The 25565-nt window shown below is 41.0% G+C and overlaps 1 protein-coding gene across 5 annotated transcripts in view; it reads left to right on the forward strand.

The window, feature by feature from the left end:
* SH3KBP1 (SH3 domain containing kinase binding protein 1) overlaps positions 1–25565 on the forward strand; it is a 233539-nt gene that overhangs the window by 17019 nt on the left and 190955 nt on the right. For 2 of the 5 annotated variants that reach the window (XM_072849072.1, XM_072849051.1), the window contains exon 2: positions 9484–9641. In XM_072849072.1, the coding sequence (XP_072705173.1) occupies positions 9484–9641 (158 nt within the window). Of the gene's footprint in view, positions 1–9483; positions 9642–11598; positions 11677–25565 lie in introns of those variants that run through there. The other 3 variants (XM_072849070.1, XM_072849063.1, XM_072849056.1) reach the window with 2 other exon arrangements.

Below are 25565 nucleotides of genomic sequence, written 5' to 3' on the forward strand. Positions count from 1 at the left end.
TCAGTTCTGTTTTTTTGGAGAAGCCAATGCAACATGTTTGTTTATCGTTCACATGAAGCTGAGTGACTAATAAAAGTGAAAACATAAAACTTACAGCAGAGAAGCTCTTAACTCTTTGACTTCCATGTCTAACTGTATACACCAGTTTTGAGGTCTGCATTTGTGTGTGAAACCATGCTGCTGCAGAAGGTGGTGTTGCCATATGGATGCTGTTACTTGGGTGGAATAGCGCCAAAGACGTTAATAACATTTCCATTGTGCCTACACACTTCAGGTGTCACCAGAAGCTGATTTAATAATGTAGTTTTTGTTGCACAGTAGCAAACTTCTGGTTTTGTTCTTGAGTCATTTCTTGGGAAGACACTGTACAATAATTAAAAGTAGCATAAACTGCGACAATTCTGTCTTCAAATATTGGTGGTGTTATTAAAGAAATGCTTATTCTTAGTAGGTCAGTTTCAAGAGATTAGATTTTACTTGTAATTTAAAATGTGGCAAGGAAACAAACTAATCAATAGGAAAATGTTTGTAATTATCAACAAAATCATTTCATGTGTGTATGTAAGACTAATTTGGGGAATGAAAGGTGGGAATAGTTAAACTTTTAATCAACAGGTTTTTTTCCAGATATGCTTATTTTAAATATAGCTGAGAGGTTACATTTCAATTTGTGATTCACAGCATTAACATTTCAAATTTTGTATTTTAAACCCAAACCACTAAGCATTACATTAAAAAAACCTTTGTCCCTGATATTGCCATAATGAGTTGTACTGTGCCAGTCTCCAGCAGGGTTGGTAATAACTAGCTTTGATTCTGTTTCATGAGTTTTTATGTTACAGTTTGGATTGATGGTAATATAAGGCTAGGAATAGTTGATTGTGTTGGCATGGGAATGAACATTCCCCTTCTAGATCAAAATAACTTGAATAGCTTGCAATATTGGATTTTATTCCTAACGTGAAAAATGCCTTCTTCCAACAGAAAGTGTCTAATAGCTACAGTTTGCAAGCTGGGGCAAGTTTGACTTTCAGGCATCATGGAGTACAATATTTTGAAGAAAAATGCACCAAAAAGAGAAGCCAGATCTGTCTGCCCCAATTTTGCTGTTTTATTGTGCTTTTGGCTTAAAAGGGATTTGGGTTTTGGCTGTCAATGTAACAAGCTGTTTACCTTGGCAGAGCTGGGCCTAAGATCAGGCTTTGTTGGTTAACAAAATTAGTTTGAGCTCACTGTCCATGGACTGTTTTCTCATGTCATATATCATTGTGCAAACTAGGACACTGTCTTAGTCCAGTTCTTGAGGAGAAGTCTAGCACAGCACTTCAGGAATGAGGTATGTTGTGTTTACAGATATGGAGCAAAACTCAGATCTGCTTTTTTCTTAGCATATCTGGATCGGAGTTGTCTCCAGTATCAATCCAGCTTCCATGAAGACAAAACTTCACCTCAAAAGAAACAAAAAAGGTTAAGTTTGACCGGCAGAACGAATTTTTCAAAACGCAGTTTGAGAAGGTGGCATGGTTTAGCATGCTTTAGAAAATGAGCTTGATTTAAAAACTGCAGCTGCATGGACATATAAATTATAAAGCACTTTCGGGCTCTCATATGCTCTGCAAGCTTCAGTAGTGTGATAAATGAGAATTTTGAGTGATGTCAGAAGTACCTTCCCGTCAGTTTGTCACAATCTGCACATTTGTTAGGTGTGCTCTTATTCCTCTTTCCAAGCTGTGCTCTTGGTTTCCTTTGAAGAGTTTATAAACGTCTTGATTGTGTGGTCCATTTTTGGTGACTCATATGTCTCTGACAGCTTACACACACTTATGTTACAGTAATCAAATTCTCTGAGAGGAGACAGCTTTTAAAAATATTTATATGTGTTTTTTAAGAAGTGGAAACTTTTATAGACAGAGAAGAGCCTGCACAGTAAAGGGTTTTTTTGTTTGTTTAATTAAACTTCCAGTAAAACAAAAGTGGTTAAACAGCTGCAGCTGTCTGTATATGAATTAGTGCAAGGCAGACAAACTTCAGCAAGATAACTCCAGTGCCTCCGGCCTACCCACACAGCTGTAGAGTCAGCTTAACAGCCCTGTCCTACCTTTTGGTCTCTCTTCATAAGAGAGAACATAATTAATAAGAAAAGGAAACTGTCAAGGATCATGTAAGTTTTACAGCCTTCTTAGGGGAAAACTGCAAGCACAACAACAGGTACTAGAACTCTTTCAAAACATGGGACTTAGTGGGAGAGTTGTTTGCCTTCCTTCAGTATGTCTTGCTGCAGTTTGAATGTTGAGTGTTTGAAGAATCAGTAGCTGGAGCCAGCCCGAATCCCTGCTCCATTGCCATCTCCCTGTTACAGCGCTCTAACCACCTCCTGGTTGTTTAGGGAGAACTCGGAGCAAAGCAGTATGTAAATGCATCCACAGCAAAATGAGAATAGTATTTAAAAGCTTCCTAAGTAGGGAGGAGAAATGACTTGACACATACAAAAAGCAGTGTATAAGCTGTGAGTCCTGAGAGCAAGTGCATCCTAGTAGGCTGCTTAAAAATGAAGGGTACAGGGCCTTGGTCTCAAAAGGTCTTTCCTGGGGCTTAACCAAATTGGAAATACCCTGCTAAATAGTCTGAATTTTGCCTTTTTTGAGCCTGACTGCTGTTGTGTTCTGTGGAGATAGAAGTTTTCATTGGTGCGAGACTTTAAGTAGTGTGTGTACCTTGGTGCCACTGCCTGAATCCAGGAGTCTTTGGAGAGCTGTTGTGTAAATACAACTTCTGAACCAATTTTACTGGGTTTTCTGGGTATGCATATGTGGATAATATCGATGCTATTTTTAGGGACTTTAGTTCATATTTTAGAAATATACCTTTTTTTTTTTTTTCCTTCCATTTTCTCTAACTGGAATGGATAGTTCAACAGATTTTCTAGTTGTGTAGCAGTTGGCATGGAAGGGGTCCAGAAGGTCTGCCAAAGGTGGTGTGGAATGGCTCAGTAGTTGCGGTGGTATGCTGCAGGGCAACTAGGTGAGTTTAAAAATTGGTTGGATAGTTGAGCTCAAAGGGTTGGGCTTTCCAGATCTTCTCGCAGTCCCTGAGGCTTCAAGACCCCAAACCCCCAACTTTCCTGAATAAAGGGCAGGCAGAGTCTGTGCCTCTTGGTGTGGGATTGGAGACTCCTAGAATGGCAAGTCTGGAAGTCTGAAGTTTATAACTTCTGACACCAGGAGGAAGGCTCCTGCTTCACCTCAAGATCTGCAGTTACAGAACAGATTCAGTGCTCTTGTAGGTGATGAGGGTCTGGGTGCTCCATCCAGTGAAACACCCAAGCTGGCTAAATCTGAGCCATGCAGGAGCACCAGGAGAAAGAGGCAAGTGATAACAGTAGGGAAATTCCCTGCTGTGGGGGATGGAGACTCCCATCTGCTGACCTGACCTGTCATCTAGGGAGGCTTGTTGCTTGCCCGGGGCTTGGATCTGGAACATTGTGGAAAGACTGCCAAGGCTTGCCTGGCCCTCAGACTACTACCCCCTGCTGCTCTTCCATGTAGGCTTCAATGATATTGCCAGGAGTGATCTGGAAAGTATCACTTGTGACTATATGGCTCTGGGGTGATGGGCAAGGATAGGGGAGCCTGGGTGATTTTCTCCGTGATCCTTTCAGTGAGAGGGAAGGGTGTGAGGAAGAGTGGACAGATCCTGCAGGTAATAGTTGTTTGCATAGCTGGTGTCAACAACAGAGTTTTAGTTTTATGATCATGGGACCCTCTTTGAGGATTGCTTGGAAAAGATGGGATCCACCTGACTAAGTGGGGTAAAAGCATTTTTGCTAACAGGCTGGCCAACCAGGTGAGGAGAGCTTTAAAGTAGTAATGATGGGGGAGGGAGAGGATGACCAGCAATCTTGTGAAGAAGTGTGGACCAGGTTGGCAAACAAAATGTGTGGGTTGATGCAAACAGTAGGGACCTTATAATCAACAAAACAGGACTAAAGGGGGCCCTTCTCAAGCATATCTGTATAAACAAGGAAGTGCCTTTCAGAATTACAGGGAAAACTCTTGTACTCTTTCTGGGAAATCAGCATGGCTGGTTGCCTCTCTGAAATGTCTGTGCTCTCATGCATATAGCGTGGGGTTCAAAGAAGAGTAACTACGTGTCTGCATGCAATTGCAGAGTTATGATTTCGTTGGGATCATGAAGATATGATGAGATAGCTCACATGACTGGAGTGCTACAATAAATGGATATAGGTTCTTTGGGAAGGACAGGCTAGGAAGGCAAGGAAGGGGAGTTACTTTTCATGCAGCAGGGCATGCATGGAGCTCGGCTGTGGGACAGATGATGAAGCACCTGAGAGTTTGTGGGTTAGGGTTAGAGGGCAGACCAATGTGGGTGATGTTGTGGTGGGTGTCTCTACAAACCATCTAACCAGGAAGAAGTAGTTGATGAGGCCTTCTTCAGACAACTGCAATAAGGCTCACGTTGGCAGGACCTGGCCCTCATGGAGGACTTCAACCACTCTGATATCAAGGAGGAATAGAGTAGTTTGCTTATGTCCTGGGTGTGAGCAGTCCAGGAGGTTTCCGGAGTGTGTTGACTGCTGGATCTCATACTTGCAAACAAGGAAGAACTGTTTGGGGATCTGATGGCTGAAGGCAGCCTTGGCTGTGCTGACCGTGAGATGGTAAAGATCAGGATCCGGAGAGGAGGAGGGGAAAAAGCAGAAAGCAGGATTGCAACCCTGGACTTGAAGAGGGAAGACTTTGGTCTGTTCAGGGGTCTGCTTGGGAGAATCCCACTGGAGACAGTTGTGGAGAAAAGAGGGATCCAGCTGAGCTGGTTGGTTTTCAGGGATCACCTCCTCCAAGCTCAACCGTGGTCCATCCTGACAAACAGGAAAACAAGCAGAGGTAGGATGCCTTCATGGATGAACAAGGAGCTCCTGACAAAAATCAAACATAAAAAGAAAGAGTACAGGAAGTGAAAGGAAGAATTGACCTGAGACAAGGTAGAGAGAATGTCTGTGTGTGCAGGGATGGAATTAGGAAAGCCAAAGCCCACCTGAAGGTGAATGTGGTGAGGGATGTTGTTGTGGGTTAACCTCAGTGTGCAGCTCAGCCCCACACAGCTGCTTGCTCACTCCCCCACAGAGGGATGGGGAAGTGAATTGAAAGGGTAAAAGCAAGAAAACTTGTGGGTTGAGATAAAGACAGTTTAATAGGTAAAGCAAATGCTGCTCGTGCAAGCAAAGCAAAATAAGGAATTTATTCTCTACTCTCCATTGGCAGACAGATGTTTAGCTGTCCCCAGGAAAGCAGGGCTTCATCAAATGTAATGGTGACTTGGGAAGACAAATGCCATAACTCCAAATGTCTCCCCATCCTCCTTCTTCCCCCCAGCTTTTATTGCTGAGCACGATGTCATATGGCATGGAATATCCCTTTAGTCAGTTGGGATCAGCTGTCCTGCCTGTGTCCCCTCCCAGGTTCTTGTGCACCCCCAGCCTGCTCACCGTCAGGGCAGCGTGAGAAACAGAGAAGGCCTTGAGGCTGTGTAAACACCCTTCACCAATAGCTAAAATATCTGAGTGTTATCAACATTGTTTTGGTCACAAATCCAAAGCATAGCACCATGCAAGCTGCTATGAAGAAAATTAACTCTATCCCAGCCGCAACCACTACAGAAAGACAAAAAGAAAGTCTTCTATGGGTACATGAGCAGCAAGAGGAAGACTAGGAAAAGTGTGGGCCTGCTGCTGAATGGGAATGAGGGCCTTGTCACAGAGGTACTTAATGCCTTACATCAGTCTTTAATAGTAATACTGGCCTTCAGCAATCCCAGGCCCCTGAAACCAGTGGGAAAGTCCAGGGCAACATAGACCTACCCTCGATGGAGGAGAATCAGATTAGGGAATATTTAAACAAACTGGACATATGCAAGGCCATGGCCCTGGTGGGGTATGTGCTGAGGGAGCTAACTGATATTGGTAGGCCACTCTTGATAGTCTTTGAAAGGTTATTGTGATTGGGAGAGGTACCTTAAGACTGGAAGAAAGCAAATGTAACTCCTGTCTTGAGGAAGAGCAAGAAGCCTCCTTTTTGCTGAGAACTACAGGCTGGTCAGCCTCATGTTGACACCTTGGAAGGTGATGGAGCAAATAATCCTGGAAGCCATTTCCAAACCTATGAGGGACAAGAAGGTGGTTGGGAGTAGTCAGCATGGATTTATGAAGGGGAAGTCATGTCTGACCAATCAGTTAGTTTTCTACAATGAGATCTGACTTGGTGGAGGAGGGGAGTGCAGTGGACGTTGTTTTCATTGACTTCAGCAAAGCTTTTGACACTGTCTCCCGTATCATCCTCACTGACAAACTGATGAAGTGCAGACCAGGTAAATGGACAGTGAGGTGGACTGAGAACTGGCTGAAGTGCCAGGCTCAAAGGGTTGTGATCAGCAGCATGAGCTCCAGCTGGAGGCAGGTCACTGGCAATGTGCCACAGGGGTGGATAAGAGAGCCTGTGCTGCTCTGCATCTTCACTAATGACCTGAATGATAGGGCAGAGTGCACTTTCAGCAAGTTTGCAGATGATGCCAAACTGGAAGAGTGCTTGACACACCAGAGGGTTGTGCTGCCATTCAGAGAGGCCTCAACAGGCTGGAGAAATGGGCTGACAGGATCCTTGTGAATAAAGGGAAATGCCAGGTCCTGCACCTGGAGAGGAATGGCCCCAGGCTGAGTGGCTGGAAAGCAGCTTTGGCAAGAAGGACCCCAGGGATGCTGGTGGACAGCAAGTAGACCATGAGGCAGCAATGTGTGCTTGTGGCAAAGGCAGCTCCTAGCTTCCTGGCCTGCATCAGGCAGAGCATTGGCAGGAGGCAGGTGGAGAGGGGTGATCCTTCTCCTCCTCTCCTTTCTGGTGAGGCACATCTGGAGCGTTGTGTTTGGTTCTGGGTTCTGCCGTACAAGAGAGAGATGGAGATACTGGAGCAAGTCCAGTGAAGGGCCATGAAGATGGTTGGGGGACTGAAGCATCTGACATCTGAGGAGAGTCTGAGAGAGATGGGACTGTTTAGCCTGGAGAAGAGAAGGCTCAGGGTGGTGTTATTGATGTGTGGAGTAAAGATGTGTCTGAATGTGTGATGTGGTGGAGTAAAGAAAGTGGAGCCAGAGTCCTCTTGGCAGGAGACCGTAAAAGGATGAGAGGCAATGGGCATGAATTGAAATGTGAGAAAATCCCTTTAAACATAAGAAAACCTTTTTGACCTTAAGGATGATTGAACACTGGGATTTCCATCCTTAAAGATATTAAAAACCTGGCTGCATAAGGTCCTGAGCAACCTGCGCTTTAGCTGTCTCTGCTTTGAATAAGGGGGTTTGGTTTACAGAGGTGCCTTCCAACCCTAAATGTTGTGTGATTTGGGTAGTAGTTAATGGGTTGTCCCGTAGTTGCAAGATAATAATAAATGGAGTACCACCAGGGGCTGTCCTGGGACCTGTTCTGTTTAACATCTTTATCAATTACTGGAGAAGGCATTGGAGTGCACTCCTCTCAAGTCTGTGGTTGATACAAAATTGGTGTAACAGTTGATATGCTAAAGAGTGGAGGGACCTGAGGCTAGAGGAACTCCGATTGTCTAGCTTGGAGAAGAGAAAACAGGAGGTCCTAACAGCAGCCTTACAATACCTACAAGGAGGTTGTCAAGAAGATGGAGTCAGGCTCTTCACAGCAGTGCATGGTGGGACAACAAGACCAGTGGATGTAAATTGAAACAAGAAAGGTTCCAATGAACTGTAGAAAGAAAACTTTTCTCCCAGTCAGGCAGTGGAGCAGCTTGTGCTGCGTGCCCTACCTCTGTCCTTGGAGGTTTTCAAGACCCATGTGGGCAAAGCCTTGAGCAACCTGGTTTGACCTCAGAGCTGGTCCTGCTTTGAACAGAAAGCTGAACTAGACACCTGAGGTCCCTCCCAGCCTGAATGACTGATTTTTCAGTTAAGTTTCAGTGGTACATTTTTCAAGTTCTGTTTGCATGTCAGCTTGTAATGTGTGGTGCCACTCCTTCTCTTTTGCTGTTCATTATGTAGTTTAGCAGGCGTCTTGTGAACTGGTTTTATAATGTCTTTGGGCTTCACAGAAGCAGCAATAGATGAATATTATCAGCCATAGCCTTGTGTCTGGGATGTATCCGAAAGTCAGAACACTCTTTTAGCTATGACTTGCAGGCGCTGGGGGAGGGAGGGAGATATTCAGCACTGTGTCTGTGTGACATTTTGGGGGTGGAAAGGAATAACTCTGCTTTCCTATCAGCTTAATTCAGTTTAGTCCTCAGGGCTTCTGTTATTTAGGCAGAAACTTTTTACTGTCTGTGGTGTAATGGTTAGCTTTGCTTTGTGAGTTGTATTGCCTGTTTGCTGGCCACATCTTGCAGGGTTTACATAGCACAGTAGTTTGTGCAGAAAGCAGATGCCTATTACTAGTTCTCATTTTGCTGTTCTGATGGTTGAAGTGCTAAATGTTTGGTGGAACATCCTGGGACATGGTTTTCCACTGAAGAAAACAGGAGTAAGGCTTTATAAATATGACTATCCTTGACCTTGTCAATCTGACTCCTCCTAGTAGATACTTGGTGAACCACTAAATATAACTATGGCTTCCATATTTGAATACCCCAGGTCTATTATTTTTGATTCTCCAAAGGATTTTTTCTGTCTTTGACTTCCTTAATTCTCTACAGGGACTTTGTTGTGTGTATGGTTTCAAGGGATGGGGAGTCCTCCCAGGAAAAGACAAAGACACACCATATAATGATAGCAAGCTTGTAACACACCTCTCTGATAGCAGACATTCAGAGCAGTAGGAGCATTTCATCTTCAGATCCTCTGGTGCATAATCACAAGTGAAAGTAAATTTTTCTCCCTTTGATGAAACCCTGCGAGAACATGTTCATGCAGCAAAGCTCTGCATTTCTGTATAAACAACAGTGAAACTGACCATGATGCAAAAAATTCTTGTTAAATACTCTTTAGGTTAATAGTGTTGTATTTAGCAAAGTAAGTGCAGTGACTTGGGATGCTTATAGATTTGAGAACCTTTCCAGAAATAAAATGCTTCAGGAGTCCCGTGCACAAAAGCTAAAATGTTGTCCAAGAAATAAAAATAAACTTTGTAATGCTGCCAGAGTAGATACTGCTGAAGCATCACAAATTAATTTCCTTTAAACAGTAAAGAAAAATGCATGCCATTTGTTGCCTTAACCATGATAAGCATTCCTGTGTTTGTTTTGTTTTTTTTTTTCCTTTGGCCTGTCTTGTAGCAGTTACCCACAAAATGTTACCATTACATGTTGCCTATTTGATATGCTCTCTTGGTTAAGCTGAATATATTACTTTCACTGAGAATGTATAATTGGATTGGTGTTTTCTTATTCTTTTCACAGGCATGGAAACTTAAATGTAGTCAATAATTAAGCATATGTGTGTTTCTCTTTTAGTGGAGGCGATAGTGGAGTTTGACTACAAAGCTCAACATGATGATGAGCTGACAATCACTGTAGGTGACATAATCACCAATATCAAGAAAGATGATGGAGGCTGGTGGGAAGGACAGCTCAAAGGCAGAAGAGGTTTGTTCCCTGACAACTTTGTAAGAGTGAGTACAAAGTGGAACTGTTCTTGTATTGTGTGTATACGTTTTGTGTACTGCGCTGTTTAGGCAAAATATCAGCTTTTATATCATAATATTTCTTATATCCAAAACCATAATATATTGCAATACAATGTTCTATTGAGGCTATGTTACAAAGAAAAGTTTACTTCCTTTGCAAAGACAATGTAGTTTTGATATACTGAAAATAAAAGTAGCTACCCCTACATTTCTCTGCCATTCAGTGATTGTGTTTGACTATGTGGTCTGGGAACAAAGTGCTTATTCTAGAACAACTTATATCTCGTGGCATTTGCAATATTTTCTCTTCTCTGTTACTGCTACTTCTTCTCCAGAGTGCTTTCTTAGGCTTTATAGAAGCTTTTTGTGAATACTTATTCCTGTCTAAACTAGTTGAGAATAATTAAAGTGTATTTTTCCAAAGAGTTGCCTATAAAAACTTTAAAAAAAAAAAAAGAAAAAAAAATCATTACTTTGTATTTCATGTAATGTATCAAAGAACTTGCAGTAATACTGGTTTTAGGAAAGCCATTCAAAGTTTTAGAAATACATGTCTTTTTTTACTGGGCATTTGTGTGTGTGCTCGTATGTCTGCACATATGAGACTAGCTGTTAGTACCTCTAGGCCTCCTTGATTTGTCATTGCAGACCTAAGCTGTTAGTTTCTATAAACCTCCATAAACTTGGCTCTCTACTATGGAAAAGAGAGCAAGAACTACAATAAATTACATAAATTGGTTTTATGTTAATCTGTTACTACAGTTTCAGAGGATCTTGGGGACTTTCCCCTTTCCAAGGGTATAAGTATCTTTTCTTTGTTTTTTTCTTCTTCTAACTGTGTGAGCCTGTTGTGTGTTTAGACATATGCATATAATGAAGTTATTTCATTTTGCTTCAATAACACTGCATATGTTGAGGTAATTTGGGGAATTGATTTGGTGGGAAACTTACCGAGCCTGTAGTGGACACGGGAGCCTCAGGTGTTCCTGAGGAGACAAATGTACGCATCCTAATCCTCGTTGTCATTGCCGAGAAGAAAGAACAGCTCTGTGTCTGTCAGGTGGCAATGATTAGGAGCAAGTAACAGCCTCAAGGAGATGAAAGGGAGTGGAGGAAGAAAATGAATACCCTGTTTCTTGTTAGCCTCTGAAAATCCACACTTCGGGGTAGGAGGAGGAAACTATTTTGGGACTCATTGTGTATTGATAATATTTTTCTGCTTGAACTTTGAACTGTGAAGTTCTGTGGGACAAAAGCAGACTTCCTCTAAACTTTCTCTTGGCTGATACTTGAAATCTGCTGCTGATTTTAGGAGGTGTTGGATTTAGTGTCCTAAATAAATGCAGCCTATGAATTTGTTATGAACATATCATAATCTAAGTATGAATGTTTGCAAGCTCTCCCCCTTAGTAGCTAATTTTTAAGGCCTCTTCTTTCCAAAATGACTTCAAACTGTGGCATCGTGCCACATAATTGAAAAATAAATAGCTTTTTCTCAATAGAAAGCTCTAAAACAACAATAAATGTTTTGGATTTTATGTTCTCATAAAATATCACTACCTGCTCTTCCCCCCCCCCCCTTTTTTTTTTTTTTTTAAATCAGCATCCAGGGCTGTTTTCTAAAGAACTAAAAACCACATTAAATTCTTCCTCATTCTCAGCTTGAACACAAAGTCAAATATGTTTTTCATAGTTGAGCATTCCCTCTCTAAATTAGGTAACATGGAATGGAGGATACAAACTTCCTAAAAGTATAGTTAGTTTGTGAATATCTTGAGTGAAAACCTTTATTTTTCTTCAGTTTTTACTGTGTAAATCTCCTTGTATCTGGAGACCTATAGTCAAACAGAACAGCAGTCCCATTAGAAAGCTTGTTGAGCGTAATCATTCTGTCCACTAAGATTATAAGTAATTGTAAACTTTCTCTTTCAGTTATGGAAAATTTTTTAACAAGTGCATGCAGAGTGGAGCTCACCAGGAATCAGTTCATGCCCCATTGCTGTTCTGTTGTGTCAGCAAGGTAATTGAGAGGCAGGCAAAAAAGGTTGCTACAGATGAGTGGTGGAGCTGAATGCAACTCCAAATTCCCATTGCTTATCAGAATTGGTTGTAAGAGTAGTTACTTGAGAAAGTTATTCAGAGGTAAAAATCTCTAATGAAATTCTTGAGGTACTTTGCATTCTACCTTCAAGAGGGAATAATTTCTTATGGAAAATAGCTTTTCTTTCCTATTTGATTTGATTTTCTTTTGAATAAATTCATGATGACATTCCAAAGAAACTGTTGGGTTTTGCAAAAATTGAATGTTTGGGCTGAATTGAAACCACTGAATTAACACAGTAAAGAGCCCTGAGTGGTCTTGGTTAGCATGTGTGCATAGATTCTGGAAGAGCAGTCTGAAGGGAAGTTTGGAAGAAAAGATGTACAAATCGAAAATAGAAAAATTAGGGAAATGCAATCTGTTGGAATGTTTATGAAAAGACATTAATACAAAGTGTTACTTAAGAAAATAATAAATATTTTTCAAGGGAGCACTAGGTTGAGATGTGGAAAAGACATTTAGAGTTGCCTGTAGCAAAAGTGGTTTTAAATTTCACAGAGTAAATGCAAATTAAGAGACCATTGAAGAGGAGTTGTCTAAAGACAGATGTGAGAAAGAGGAAAGGGGAGGTAGCAATGATATGTACGCAGTACATGTACAGTTATTTTTTTCAGGGGACTTTCACTGTGAAGTTATATCAGAGGTGCTTCCTGTTCTTGAATCTGCAAAACAACTGCTCTGAATTTTATATATTTTTATACATACAGACACGAAAAAACACAGATTCATACCCCTCTTATGCTCTGCAATTCAATATGCAAGGTGTAACAGAAAAGGTATTTGAAATTTATTTTCTCTTTCCATTTTCACTGCCTATTAGTCTGCAGCTATGGTCACTTGGAAGATTTTGTGGAAGAATTTTGTTTAAATATGAGAAAATTCTTTGGTCCCTCTTTAAGATCTAACTTAACCTCTGTCAGCCTTTATAGATATCTACTTTTGTTAGAGATAGTGATGCTGAATTTATCGTAAGGAATGTATGAAATGTGTATCTTGTTGTCATCTTTTCTGTTTTCTTTCAATTTTTCAGGTAGAGAAATAGAAGTATAAGTGGAGAATTATGTACTGTTTCTGGTTGTCTGTTTTACTCCTCAGTTACGCAGTTGAAAAAGAGGAGGTAGCAAGCGTGATTGCAGTGTAGTTCATTTGCATGGTATAAAGTTGGTCTTCGGTATCTTTCTAGCTTGAAAACTTCAATTTGAAATCCAAAATCCTTACTTTTATAACCAGAAAATAAAGAAAATGTGGACCATGTGTAGTATATTAGCGTTTTTTTTTAAATGCCATTAGGAGACAGACAGGAGGCTTTTTATTTTTTTCTGGTCTTATTTTAACAAATTCCTTTTCTAGCCATGCTCCGCAGTGTAAAATTGTGTTTGTGAGTGTGAGAGCATCTGAGACAGTTAGATTTTGCTGATAGCAGATGAAGATGTAGAAAGCAGGAAACTGTGGTGCAGAGCCATGCTTGCTGGTTTTAATTTACAGACCCAATTCTATGTGGCTTGGGTAGCATTATATTGGTAAACTGAATGTGCTGCATGTGACAACCTTCAGGCTTGACTGTACTCCAGAGGACTTGCCAATATTGCTGGCAGAATTGGGGAGGTACATTTATTTTAAAGTTAGCAAGAAGCGTGGTGGTATTTATTTTTGAAATTGTAGTGTACAGTTTGGGTTTTAGAATCAATGAAACGGGACAGGGTGTTTGTGTAACTGTACTGCTGCCTCAGGTCAGAACAGCAACTTGGATTTCTTGTTACACAAGCAGAATACAGTCTTTAAATAGTGCAAATTAGTTGTAGGATGTCAGGGTGAATGTTCATGCTGAATCATAGGTACACAGTGGAGATCCTTATCTGTTGCTTGTCATTTAATTTTCTTCTCTATATGTTTTGGTTGGTTGGTTTTAATCTTCACAACCAGTCAGAGGCTGCAGGGAATCATGAATGAAGCTGAGACCCTTGTGCTTGCTATGCACCCCACACACCCCTACCCATTCCTACTAGTGCTTTCCTAAAACCTGTCATAAGACTGGGCTTGTGCTCATGCAGGGGCCCTTTACAGCTGTAGTTTGGCTCCTGGGAGGGAAAAGAAAATATTGCCCATGTCCCAGAACATTTTGGTTCCTGCAGTGCTTTCTGCTTGCCCAGCCCTCCAGCTGCTGCTTGGTACCCGTCAGGTTGGAGAACCGACCAGCTCCTGTTGTCCTTCCCTCCTGCTTTGCCACTGCACTCTCTGATACTGCTGTGCCCGCCTTTACTTCAGGGCTTGTAGGTTCGTATCACCTTCACTGCTCTCCTAAGTACCCTGAATACTATTAATTAAGCGATGTCTGGGTCAGCTTTGCCTAAGTAGCCACTTCTCAAAGTTGTGGCATCTGCCGAGGCACTGAGGTTATATGCAGACTAGGGAAAGAGGTGTTATTTCTGTCTCTACCTGAAAAGATAACTTGCTTTATGGGTCAGTGAATTATTATGTGTTTTTTTTATGTACTTGGCAGGAATTCGCAGTTCAATTACTGAGCTTTTTTATTGGAAATCTGACTAGAAAACTGTCTATGTATTTGTTCTTGGGAAATGTTTTAGATCGTGGCATCCTGACTGTTATGTCATCTTGTGAATGAGAGCCAGGAGTCCTAGTTTCTTATTCCAGGTTCTGGGTATGACCATTAAAGTTGTTATCCTTATGGTGAAATACAAGGGAATATAATTGGTGAAAGAAACTTTCAGATAGGTTCCATCATGTAAAAATGTTGTCTCTTTGAGCTTTTGTTTCTGTCAACAGCAATGAAGATTTTGTGGGGAGAAACATAGCATCACTGATGTGTTATTATTTATTATTGCTGCTGTTATTAGTCTTACAAAGGTGAAAGCAAAACTAGTAAAATGAAGTCTTTCTTCCTCTCCCAGCCCATCTCCCCCCCCCAAAGACACAGATCCACCAAGATGGTCTTGTACCAGTCAATAGTCTCTGACTTGGCAGTGTTCACTCTTCAAAGGGAATTCAGCACAGAACAGCAGCAGCACTCTGGGCCGTCCTGGATGCCCAGGGCATGATTACAAATACTGTCACGCCTCAACCTGTTCATCTGGCTTCAGAGGAGGTGGGTGAGCTCCCAGTGAGGCAGCTGCCCTGGGTGTTTGGCCTGGAAGTGATGTGAGACTCCCTGGCAGCAACAGAGGCTCTTTCCCATTCCCTGTCGCAGGGAACTGGTGATGTTCTTGGCTGAATGGGAAGGGTGCCGTGCTCATTGCAGTCAGCAGAATGGATCCCGTATGTTTGTCATGGGGGCAAGTGTGGTGTTGGCTGTCCTGTGGTGATCAGTTTGTTGGATATGTTTCGATGCCAGGCTTTGAGGGGGGGATTACTGGGAGGGGAGAACAGAGAGGAAAGAAGGGTTGCTGTTTGGGGCTGTCAGCTGTTGGATGTTTTGTGGGAACCACCATAAGAACTATGCAAAAGTAAGAGGGTTTGAAATGCGTGCGACAGTTATGCAGTGGACACATGGTAACGTGAAGCTTCAGTGTTAAGGTTTTTACTAGCTTTTAGTGACTAGTACTTTATATTGCAACAAGTTATTAGTAAAAGGTAACCTTCTGAAAAGGCAGTGGCTTAATTGTAATTATATATTGATAGAACTGGTGAAAATTTAAGAGTTTGAAAACAAAATGTGTTGCTTTTCATTCTTTAATATGCATTGTAATTGCTGATGTTTAAAAAAAATAAAAAGAAATATTCTTATTTAAATATACATAATATTGCTTCACTGATAGAGTTCAGTGTAGGTAGTATAAATTGATATACTAAGAAGACTTGATTATTTCCTCTTTTTGCTCAGGTCTGTCTTTTGTATTCTTAAGAAAACCTCTGTAGAGTATTTCTGTTTAAAATATGCTGTTGTTTAAATTGTAAATTTAAAAAAATATATAATTTTATGCCTAAAGGGAAACTAAACACTTTTTTTTTTTTTTTTTTTTCCCCTTCCTGAGGCACCAAGCCATGACGATGAGGAGAACCTAATCAGAGATTGAAACAAGGACCAAATGTGCTATCTAGAAGTTATATTTTCAAAGATATAAGTTCTTTGGAGCTGTAATATCATAATTCTTTAAAGCAGCTTCAATTTCCTCAGAACTTATTTATATATTATTATTTGGAACTGTGTGTTACACAGGGAAGTCAATCCCTGTTACCCAGGGAAGTCGTTTTGGCAATAGGCTCTTAAAGTAGTTTCCATAAGGATTTAGAGAATTGGCAGGATTAGATGGTTGATGGCATTTCTCCAACCTAGTCCTAAAAGGTTGGGAGGCAAAGAGAAGGTGTCCTGACCTTATACTTTCTCTTCCCTGAAGTCAATTTCTTTTTTTTTTTTTTTTTTTCCTGGCAACTTTCCAAGCTCTGGATGTTTTTATTTTCTCTGTAGCTTGTTTATGTGTGGGGTGGGTATGTTAGTAATCCATGTATTTTGGTCTGATTCTTTTTTACGCTTGTTCTGGCAATTGTTTTACTTTTGGAGCAGGCTGCTATGAGAAACTCTTCTCTGTAGGTAGAATCTGTAGAGGTGCTTAGCAGCATTTGCATACAAATATCTTGCAAAACGTACTTCTACAATTTGGGATTTACAGAGAGTACAGCTGTGTATCTGATTTTTCCTGACAGGACCAAAAACCTCGTTAGAATTCTTAAAACACAATAACAAAAACCACAAGCTCCTAGAAACTGAATTGCAGTTCAATTCCACTGCTGTTTGAAGCTAGTGTGAGAATACTTGTTGATATTTTCACCTTTCTTGCAATTTAATTCCATAGCTCTGAGATAGATTCCCTCAACTTTAGGAAACATTATCTGATTTTGATATTTTTAATGTTTGTTTGCAAAAAAGGGTATAAGAGAAACAGTATTCTGGATGCCTGTGCTGTAACTATAGCATTTAATAACCATAATTGTGAAGGGTTGTGCTTGCATTTAGGCTTAGTCTGCCAAATATTCCATTTACTCCATTAGAACAATCCAACCTGTATCCAGACTACATCTACTGATTGTCTTTCAGTTTATATTACTTAAGTGTTAAGTAACATTAACAGTAAGAATGAAGATGAGAGCAAGAGGGACATGTGGGAAAAAGAAAGCAATCGGGGATTGTAAGACTAGCTGTTCTAACTGCTGCTGTCATGACTTAATGATACTGTTTACTTCTGAATATTCCTGTCCTGATCAAACACTGTAATTTATTAACAGTTAGTATATGTGCATATGTGGGGGGGGTTGTTTAGTGGTGCTGATTTTTTTTTGGGGGGGTTTTCCTTGTTGTTTTGGGTTTTTACTTCTATGTACTGAAGTGCTGCTGTTTTCTGAAGTATCGTGTGTAGCCTATTTAGCAGCTTTGATATAACAGCTTTCATGCTTTTATAAACTGCATATCAACTGGAATGGCAAACTATTTGCATTATTTGCTATTGGAAGTAGTATGTGACTAATTAGCTATCTTTATATTCAGTGTCTGTAAGTGCTGCAATCCCCTCCTAGACTCTTTTGGGAAGTATTTGGGAAGCTGATGGTGGAGACCGAGTCCTTAAAGGGTCTCCCATTTCCTGCCGTCACCTAATTATTTACTCTAGTAGAACTTCACTGGCACTGTTAATAAAATCATAATATGACAGTATATTAGAGCAGTTTAGGTTTATGATCAGCACATGTTGTTCTCTTCAGAGTTGGAAAGAAACAAGTGTATGTGAGTCTCTTAATTCTCATTTTTTGGCTCTGTTACAACCATATGAAATATATTATTGTTTATATATAGACACTATAGTAATTCAGTTATCCTTGGAAAAGACAAAGGTGCACGTAAACTACCATCATGTAATAGGATGAGTTATTTACTCACTCTGACTTCAGACTACTTCTTCAGTGATGGATACTTAGTGCCAGTGGTTGTGATGGGAGGTAGTGAGGGATGGGAAGGAAGAAACGAGTAGAGCATACATTTAAAAAAAACCAAACATTGGTACCTCCCACCCAGGGAGAAGGAACAAGGCAAACCTGTCATCTTTACAGAAGGTGGTAATGATTTCTGCTTTTATTGATTGATTTTTTTTTTTTTTTTTGACTGGGACTATTGAGAGAAATAAATGCATCACAAGTCATTCAAGACTGTGCAAGGTATTGAGTGTACATATCTGCTGCTTCACAAAACCTTGATTTCTCCATTTCCCACTGCATGGGGACTCACTGCATCTTTGAAAGATTAATTTAGTACTCGTTCTTCCAGAGAACTTGGATTCACCTTCCCAGAGGCTATAGGCCAGTATTATCAAAAACCCTGATTAAAAACACCCTTTCAACAGAAACCATCTCTAAAACAGAAACTCCTTTCATAACTTTAATGATTGCTTATGGTTACAAGTTATTGCCATTATTTTGGCTGGTTCATGATAACCAGCTTAGCTAAGCCTTGGTTTCCCTTTTAGACATGCTTAGGTGAGTTTAGGCAGTCTGATTTATCTGTCAGTATTTACTTATTAATTGATAGCGCAAAGCAAATGAAACTCCTTTTTATCCTTTTGGCTGAAAATTATTCTCTTCCTACTTGGAGCCAAGAGCATCATGTCATCCAGCTTTCCTTTTGCCACCTGTGTTTATCAGCTTTTTGGTTGCTTGAAGGGTTTTTTTGGTTTTTGTTCTCTCATCCCAAGTGTCCTTATCATGCTGCCCCCAGGACCCTGGCAGCATGTGAGCAGACTGCCCATCTTACTGCATGTTGCTGTCATGTTGTCTGCATTACGTGGCCATGGCACTTTAGAGACATGGTTCATACACTGTCAGTAGCCGGTCCCAAATCACTGGCCCAATGAATGCCTAATAACTATAGACAGAAGAAGGTAAGATGCAAATCTTAGTGTTTTCTTTATCCTTCCTTAATGTCCTATGTCTCAATTTTATTGTACTATCAAGCATGAAGACAAAATGTAACCTGTTCCTCCTTTAAAAGTCCTTCTAAGATGACCTGAGATGTTCTCCTTCCTGGGTTGAATTAGAGAAATATAGATGGAAAAATGCCTGTAATTCAGAACTACTATGTTTACTATCTTGAATAAAAAATATCTAAAATTCACCCACCAAAAAGCTGCATATGTGTCTCAATGTAGCTTTCAGCAAATTTTTTAATGCTTCACTTTTTTGCTTCAGAGGAGTCTACTTCTAAAATTTAGTTGAATATTTTCTGTACAATTTGTTTCATGGAAAAAAGTACTTACAAGTGGAACTACCTGAAATGTTCTGTTGCGCATGTACAAAAGGGCATATGCTCAGTTGTTTTCCTCTGTTCCCACACAGCTGCTTCAATTTGCAACCTTCAGTCTATTCAGAATGCTCTGTGGTGTACTTTTCTCTGTTTACCTTTCTTTGACTCTGTGGGATCTGTACTTTCAAACTGAAAGCACCTGAAAGCCTATGGTTGTGAATTTGAGTTGATCAGTTCTCATGAACAGATTGTCACAAATAATGACTGTTAATTCAAAACCAAAAACTGGTTTGTTACTGATGTTTTGTAAATGTACAGAATGCTAAAGCTAAACTAAAGTCCTGGAAGGAGTTAGGATTTGTGTTAGCTTGTTCTGAGATATCGCCAGTATTTTTCCCTGCAGAAGGAAAGATCATATCTACTTTGAAACCTCCTTAAGTGAACAGCTGAGGGCAGATCCTTTAAAAACTATTGTACAGAAATAAATTCCCTATACAAGTAGTTCACTGAAGTTGATGGAGTGACTAGGAGGATACAACTGCTTACATGCACCAATTCTTGCAGGACTGAGCACCGCATTTCATAGTCCTTAATTGCTCTGCGGTTCTGTGTAGAAAGCTTCGCAATTTCTGTGTTGTCAGCCCACATGTTTTTAGTGGGTCATTTGAAGTTCTGCAGCCTTTCAGACAATGTGAAAATTTTTTAGAGAATCTTGGCAAACTGTCTGGTGGACATCAGAGGAAAATTTTGAGTAAGTGGAGGGAGAGGTATGCCTCATTAAACTGTAAAATAGAAGCTCTTGTTTTGAATATAATCCCTTTCAAAATGTTTTCAGCAATACATGTATGTGCATGCAGTAGACATGCATAACGTATGTGTGTGGTATGCAGAAATAGACACTAGGTCTAAAACCAGAACATACAAGTTAAGGTATCAAAAAATATTTTTAAAGGGACTTTTATTTTACAAAATAGAGAGAAAGAAAGGAAATGTATTCTCTGGTCTCGTTCATTAATTCCACCTTTTTTCCTCCACTAGGCAATTGAATAATGCTGATCTTCTATATCTGAAACAGAGTTTTTCAAAGCAAGTAGGTCATGTGTGGCTCTCCCTTCTAAACTTTGGTGACACTTGCAGTGATGCTCCCCATTGACCCCATTTCTTTGTGCTGGGATTTTTACCTTTTCATTGTTTCCTTAGTGAGTATTCAGACATTTAGAAAAGGGTAATTTTTGTTTGGTCTCTTTAAAGTGGGTATACTCTACTCCCCAGCAGTTTTTTTTTTAACGTTCATGTGTTTCCATTAGAAGCTGGCCTTCTCTTCTCACTCCCCCACCCAGCAGCTTCTGTGTGGGTTTTATTTTCTCATGAAGCTGAAACTGGGTGTACAAGTTACAGGGTTGAAGAACTCCTTCAGGGCTTCCTTGCTCATGCCTGGAGTTACGTGTTGGTAACCTGCCTCTCCAGTCTCTGTACCATGTCCTTCTGCTGTCAAATTGCAACTCCATGACACTGAGCACTATAAAGAATGAGAGAAAAGATTTATTATAGCTGTGTTAGAGAGTGGGTTTTATCTGAAGACTTATTATAATAGTGGAGGCTTTCTTGGTCATGCCTTTGAGCCTGTCTGTACTAAAATGAGCTACTCAACTCCTACCATTGAAGAATGTATGTGGAGGGACAGACAGGGAGAATGGATTTGCGTTTTCACAGCTGACACCACCAGCATTTGCTAATGAGTGCTAACAGATGTATTTGTTTCCTACTGATGTTTTCAGACATTCATAAAGTGCAAACAAGGTTTACAGGGAGAGGCTAAATTACTATCTCTTAATAGATTGCGTTGTTGGAAAAATTGACTAGGCTCCCAGACTCAGTATCCCCTCATCAGATCTGGCAATGAACAACAAAATTAAAGATAAATACTGGCTACAGGCAATTATTTTTAGTTAAGGCCAATTAATATTAGCTGGTTAGACTGCTTGAGAGAAAAGGGAAGCTCGCATCATTGGAGCATGATGCATAGTAGCAGGAGGAGACCTGAACTTGAAACAGCATTATTACTGCTATGCTGCTACTGATACTATCATTTCACCTCAAAGTAGTAAGTTTTTGCATTCCTGCTACTCTCAGGGAAATGCACATAAACAGGGCTTGTGAAAAGGTGTCACAAGTAATGATTCAGTGAAAATAGAGAGTGATGAATTACAAGTGCTTTTCTAGGTGTGCAAAAAAAAAAAATACATCAACGTAGTAGTAATTGTCCAGTAAAGATCATTTGGTGCCACCAACAGAGCTCCTAGATTTTTGTGATGTTAACAGTGGCCACTTAAAATATTTTTTCTTTTGCTCTGAATGAGTATGCCTCTCAATGAGGACATACCATGGTGTAAATATTATCTGCTGCAAAAATACATAGCATAAGATAATACAAAACCAAATTGTTTGTAAACATTATGGATGTGCAGCCTCACTTGCGATAGGAACTTGCATCTCTTTTGCTTTGTCTGTACCATTGTTCTTTCATGGTTATAAGAGTGTTAGTATCATGTATTGCCAGAGAGCTTCTGCTGTGAAGCAGCTATATAGCAAAGCTTTGCTTCAGGGCCATCTAGTAAAACCCAGTACAGCAAGTGAACAGGCTGTACCAGTAAAAGCTCAATCAGTTAAACCAGTTTAGCTAGTTTAATTAAGTCAGTGGTAGGGGCTTCTGCTGGTTCAGTTACAAATCGCACCTACCAGTCTTCCTGCGCCAGCTATGCTGGCAGAAGTCTACAAGTAGGTGCCATTTTAGGAAATTCCACTTTGGTTGTTTCTGACATACATAGCTCATTGTTGCAACGTAGTCCCTTCCTTTTTTCTCTTCCCCTTTTGTATCTTTTTTTTCCTTCTCTCCAAGGAATTTACAGCTATGCCTCTTAGTTAAATGTAGCTGCTCTTGGATATAGTTATTAGCCACCTGCCTCTCTACCCGATACATTCTTCTGTCTTCCAAGAGTGCAGAAAGAAGTTTAAGGTTTGAATTCTGTGAATGGAAGAAGCAGAGGGTAGTTCATATCCAGATTTTATTCTCAAGTGAAAGGGCTGCAATAATGGCAGATGTGTAAGTTGTGCAAGATACTAGGACAGTATTTAAGATCCAAATAACTATTGCTTTGTCATAAAACACTAGCATTAATTCTATTTTTGTATTCAACTGTTAGCAGTTGAGACAACTAGAGACAACTAGAAAGCAGTGATTGAACAGTTTCTTTAGTGTTTTTTAAGTGAAAGGGATACCTACAGGGTATCTGGAAAACCTTCTTTAAGATGAACCCATAGTAAGCTAACTCCACTGTACAGACCATCACAGGAAATGTAGCTGGGGCACCAAATGACATTGTTTAAAATGTTAATGAAGCATTTCCGTGCACTGCAGAAACCATAGCTATGCTAGCACAAAACTGAAGTTGTGTTCAGTGGTGTGTTGCCTTGCAGCTCCTCTCTGCTGGGTGCACTTATGTGCAGAGAGAAAAGCTGTGCAGCTTGTACTGTGTTAGATTGCTTTCATGCAAGTAGTGAGGATGGTGTGACTAAACAAAGTTTGAGGAAGCAAAAGTTTGCTCAGGAAAGAAACAGAATAAATAGGAAAAGACATGGCAGAAATAGGCATAGGACAAACCACGTAAATTCAGGCATCTCTGACAGTGTTGGTGTGCTGGTTTTGGCTGGGATAGAGTTAATTTTCTTTATAGTAGCTAGTACAGGGCTATGTTTTGGATTTGTGCTGAAAACAGTGTTGATAAGACAGAGATGTTTTAGTTGTTGCTAAGTAGTGCTTATACTAAATCAAGGACTTTTCAGCTCCCCATGCTCTGCCAGGTGCACAAGAAGTTGGGAGGGGGCACAGCTGGGACAGCTGACCCCAACTGACCAAAGGGCTATTCCATACCATATGATGTCATGCTCAGTATATAAAGCTGGGGAAGAAGAAGCAATGGGAGGACATTTGGAATTATGGTGTTTGTCTTCCCAAGTAACCGTTATGCGTGATGGAGCCCTGCTTTCCTGGAGATGGCTGAACACCTGCCTGCCCATGGGAAGTAGTGAATGAATTCCTTGTTTTGCTTTGCCTGCACATGTGGCTTTTGCTTTAGCTATTAAACTGTCTTTATCTCAACCCATGAGTTTTCTCACTTTTACTCTTCTCATTCTCTCCCCCATCCCACCGGGGGGGAGTGAGTGAGCGGCTGTGTGGGGCTTAGTTGCCGGCTGGGGTTAAACCATGACAGTTGGAAGAAGCAGTGCTCTAATACCTGCCAACTACGTGGTGGATTACATGGGATCTTCTCTAGAACCTTGTTCACATCCTGCTCCTAGCCTGTACCGTTTCCTTCCTTTTGCTGTTTCCAGCTTAACCTGTTGGAAACTGTTCTCAGAGGTTCTTCAGCATAACATCTGTACCTGAGTTTAGGAAAGGTAACTTCTCAGGTATCAATTCTGCCACACTGCCTTGTGTTAAAGATTAGTGTGGACAGATTATGGTTCTTGCCAAAAACTCTGTGACAGCATAGTTCCCCACAGGAAGGTTGGATGCTCTTATATAGATAATATATGGTCACTTCTTTTATCATAGCTGACAGGATGTATATATGTTCTAAAGAATACATTTTAATCTGAAAGGTGGCATGATTAACTAATCATGACTGTCTAAGAATGAGTGTTGGAACTGCTTGAATAGTTATGTCTTACATGGCTTCATTTCTACTCCTTGCCCTCACATGGATACTCGGTCTGTGTTATGATTGATTGCAAAAGTAAAGATAACTTTATTTGCAGTGGGTTTTTTTTGGGAGACCTGTTTTATTCTGTCAAATGTCATTCAGTAACTCTAGGTCATATTTGCTTCCACAGTACAAAGCATTCTCCCCTCTCTCCGTCATTGCTGCAACCCAGCCTGATATCTGAAAAACAAGTGTTATTTTCATTCATACATCATGAAGGTACAGTAGACAGATCTGCTATAATGCCTAACCCAGAAGTAAATTTCAGAGGAGATTAATTCCAGATGGAAAATTGGTTTTCTCAGAAGAAACCTTGGGGAAGGCTCCTGGGGACTAGCAGAAAGCAAAAGTCATTCATGTTTTCAAAAAGGAAAAGGAGAATTTGGGGAACTCAAGCCTCACATTGACCTCCTGGAAGCCATTTCCAAACCTATGAGGGACAAGAAGGTGGTTGGGAGTAGTCAGCATGGATTTATGAAGGGGAAGTCATGTCTGACCAATCAGTTAGTTTTCTACAATGAGATCTGACTTGGTGGAGGAGGGGAGTGCAGTGGACGTTGTTTTCATTGACTTCAGCAAAGCTTTTGACACTGTCTCCCGTATCATCCTCACTGACAAACTGATGAAGTGCAGACCAGGTAAATGGACAGTGAGGTGGACTGAGAACTGGCTGAAGTGCCAGGCTCAAAGGGTTGTGATCAGCAGCATGAGCTCCAGCTGGAGGCAGGTCACTGGCAATGTGCCACAGGGGTGGATAAGAGAGCCTGTGCTGCTCTGCATCTTCACTAATGACCTGAATGATAGGGCAGAGTGCACTTTCAGCAAGTTTGCAGATGATGCCAAACTGGAAGAGTGCTTGACACACCAGAGGGTTGTGCTGCCATTCAGAGAGGCCTCAACAGGCTGGAGAAATGGGCTGACAGGATCCTTGTGAATAAAGGGAAATGCCAGGTCCTGCACCTGGAGAGGAATGGCCCCAGGCTGAGTGGCTGGAAAGCAGCTTTGGCAAGAAGGACCCCAGGGATGCTGGTGGACAGCAAGTAGACCATGAGGCAGCAATGTGTGCTTGTGGCAAAGGCAGCTCCTAGCTTCCTGGCCTGCATCAGGCAGAGCATTGGCAGGAGGCAGGTGGAGAGGGGTGATCCTTCTCCTCCTCTCCTTTCTGGTGAGGCACATCTGGAGCGTTGTGTTTGGTTCTGGGTTCTGCCGTACAAGAGAGAGATGGAGATACTGGAGCAAGTCCAGTGAAGGGCCATGAAGATGGTTGGGGGACTGAAGCATCTGACATCTGAGGAGAGTCTGAGAGAGATGGGACTGTTTAGCCTGGAGAAGAGAAGGCTCAGGGTGGTGTTATTGATGTGTGGAGTAAAGATGTGTCTGAATGTGTGATGTGGTGGAGTAAAGAAAGTGGAGCCAGAGTCCTCTTGGCAGGAGACCGTAAAAGGATGAGAGGCAATGGGCATGAATTGAAATGTGAGAAAATCTATTTAAACATAGGAAAAAATGTTTTATTGTGAGGCCGGTCAAACACTGGAACAGGTTGTCCAGAGATGTTGTGGAGCCTTCATCCTTGGATGTGATTAAAAGCCAAGTGGAAACAGCCTTGAGTATCCTGCTCTCACTGACCCTACATTGAGCCAAGGGGTTGAACTAGGCGATCTCCAGAGGTGCCTTCCTGCCTCAGCCATTCTGCGAGTCTGTAAAAACAATTAGTTTGATCACAGTACTTTGTCTCTATAGGGATCACTCAACTATGGAGTAGTAAACAGGAGTGTTAGTTGAAATATGGAGGATAAGACTCTGGG

This window comes from Ciconia boyciana, chromosome 1 (assembly GCF_034638445.1).
Source record: "Ciconia boyciana chromosome 1, ASM3463844v1, whole genome shotgun sequence".
Taxonomy (NCBI): Eukaryota; Metazoa; Chordata; class Aves; order Ciconiiformes; family Ciconiidae; genus Ciconia; species Ciconia boyciana.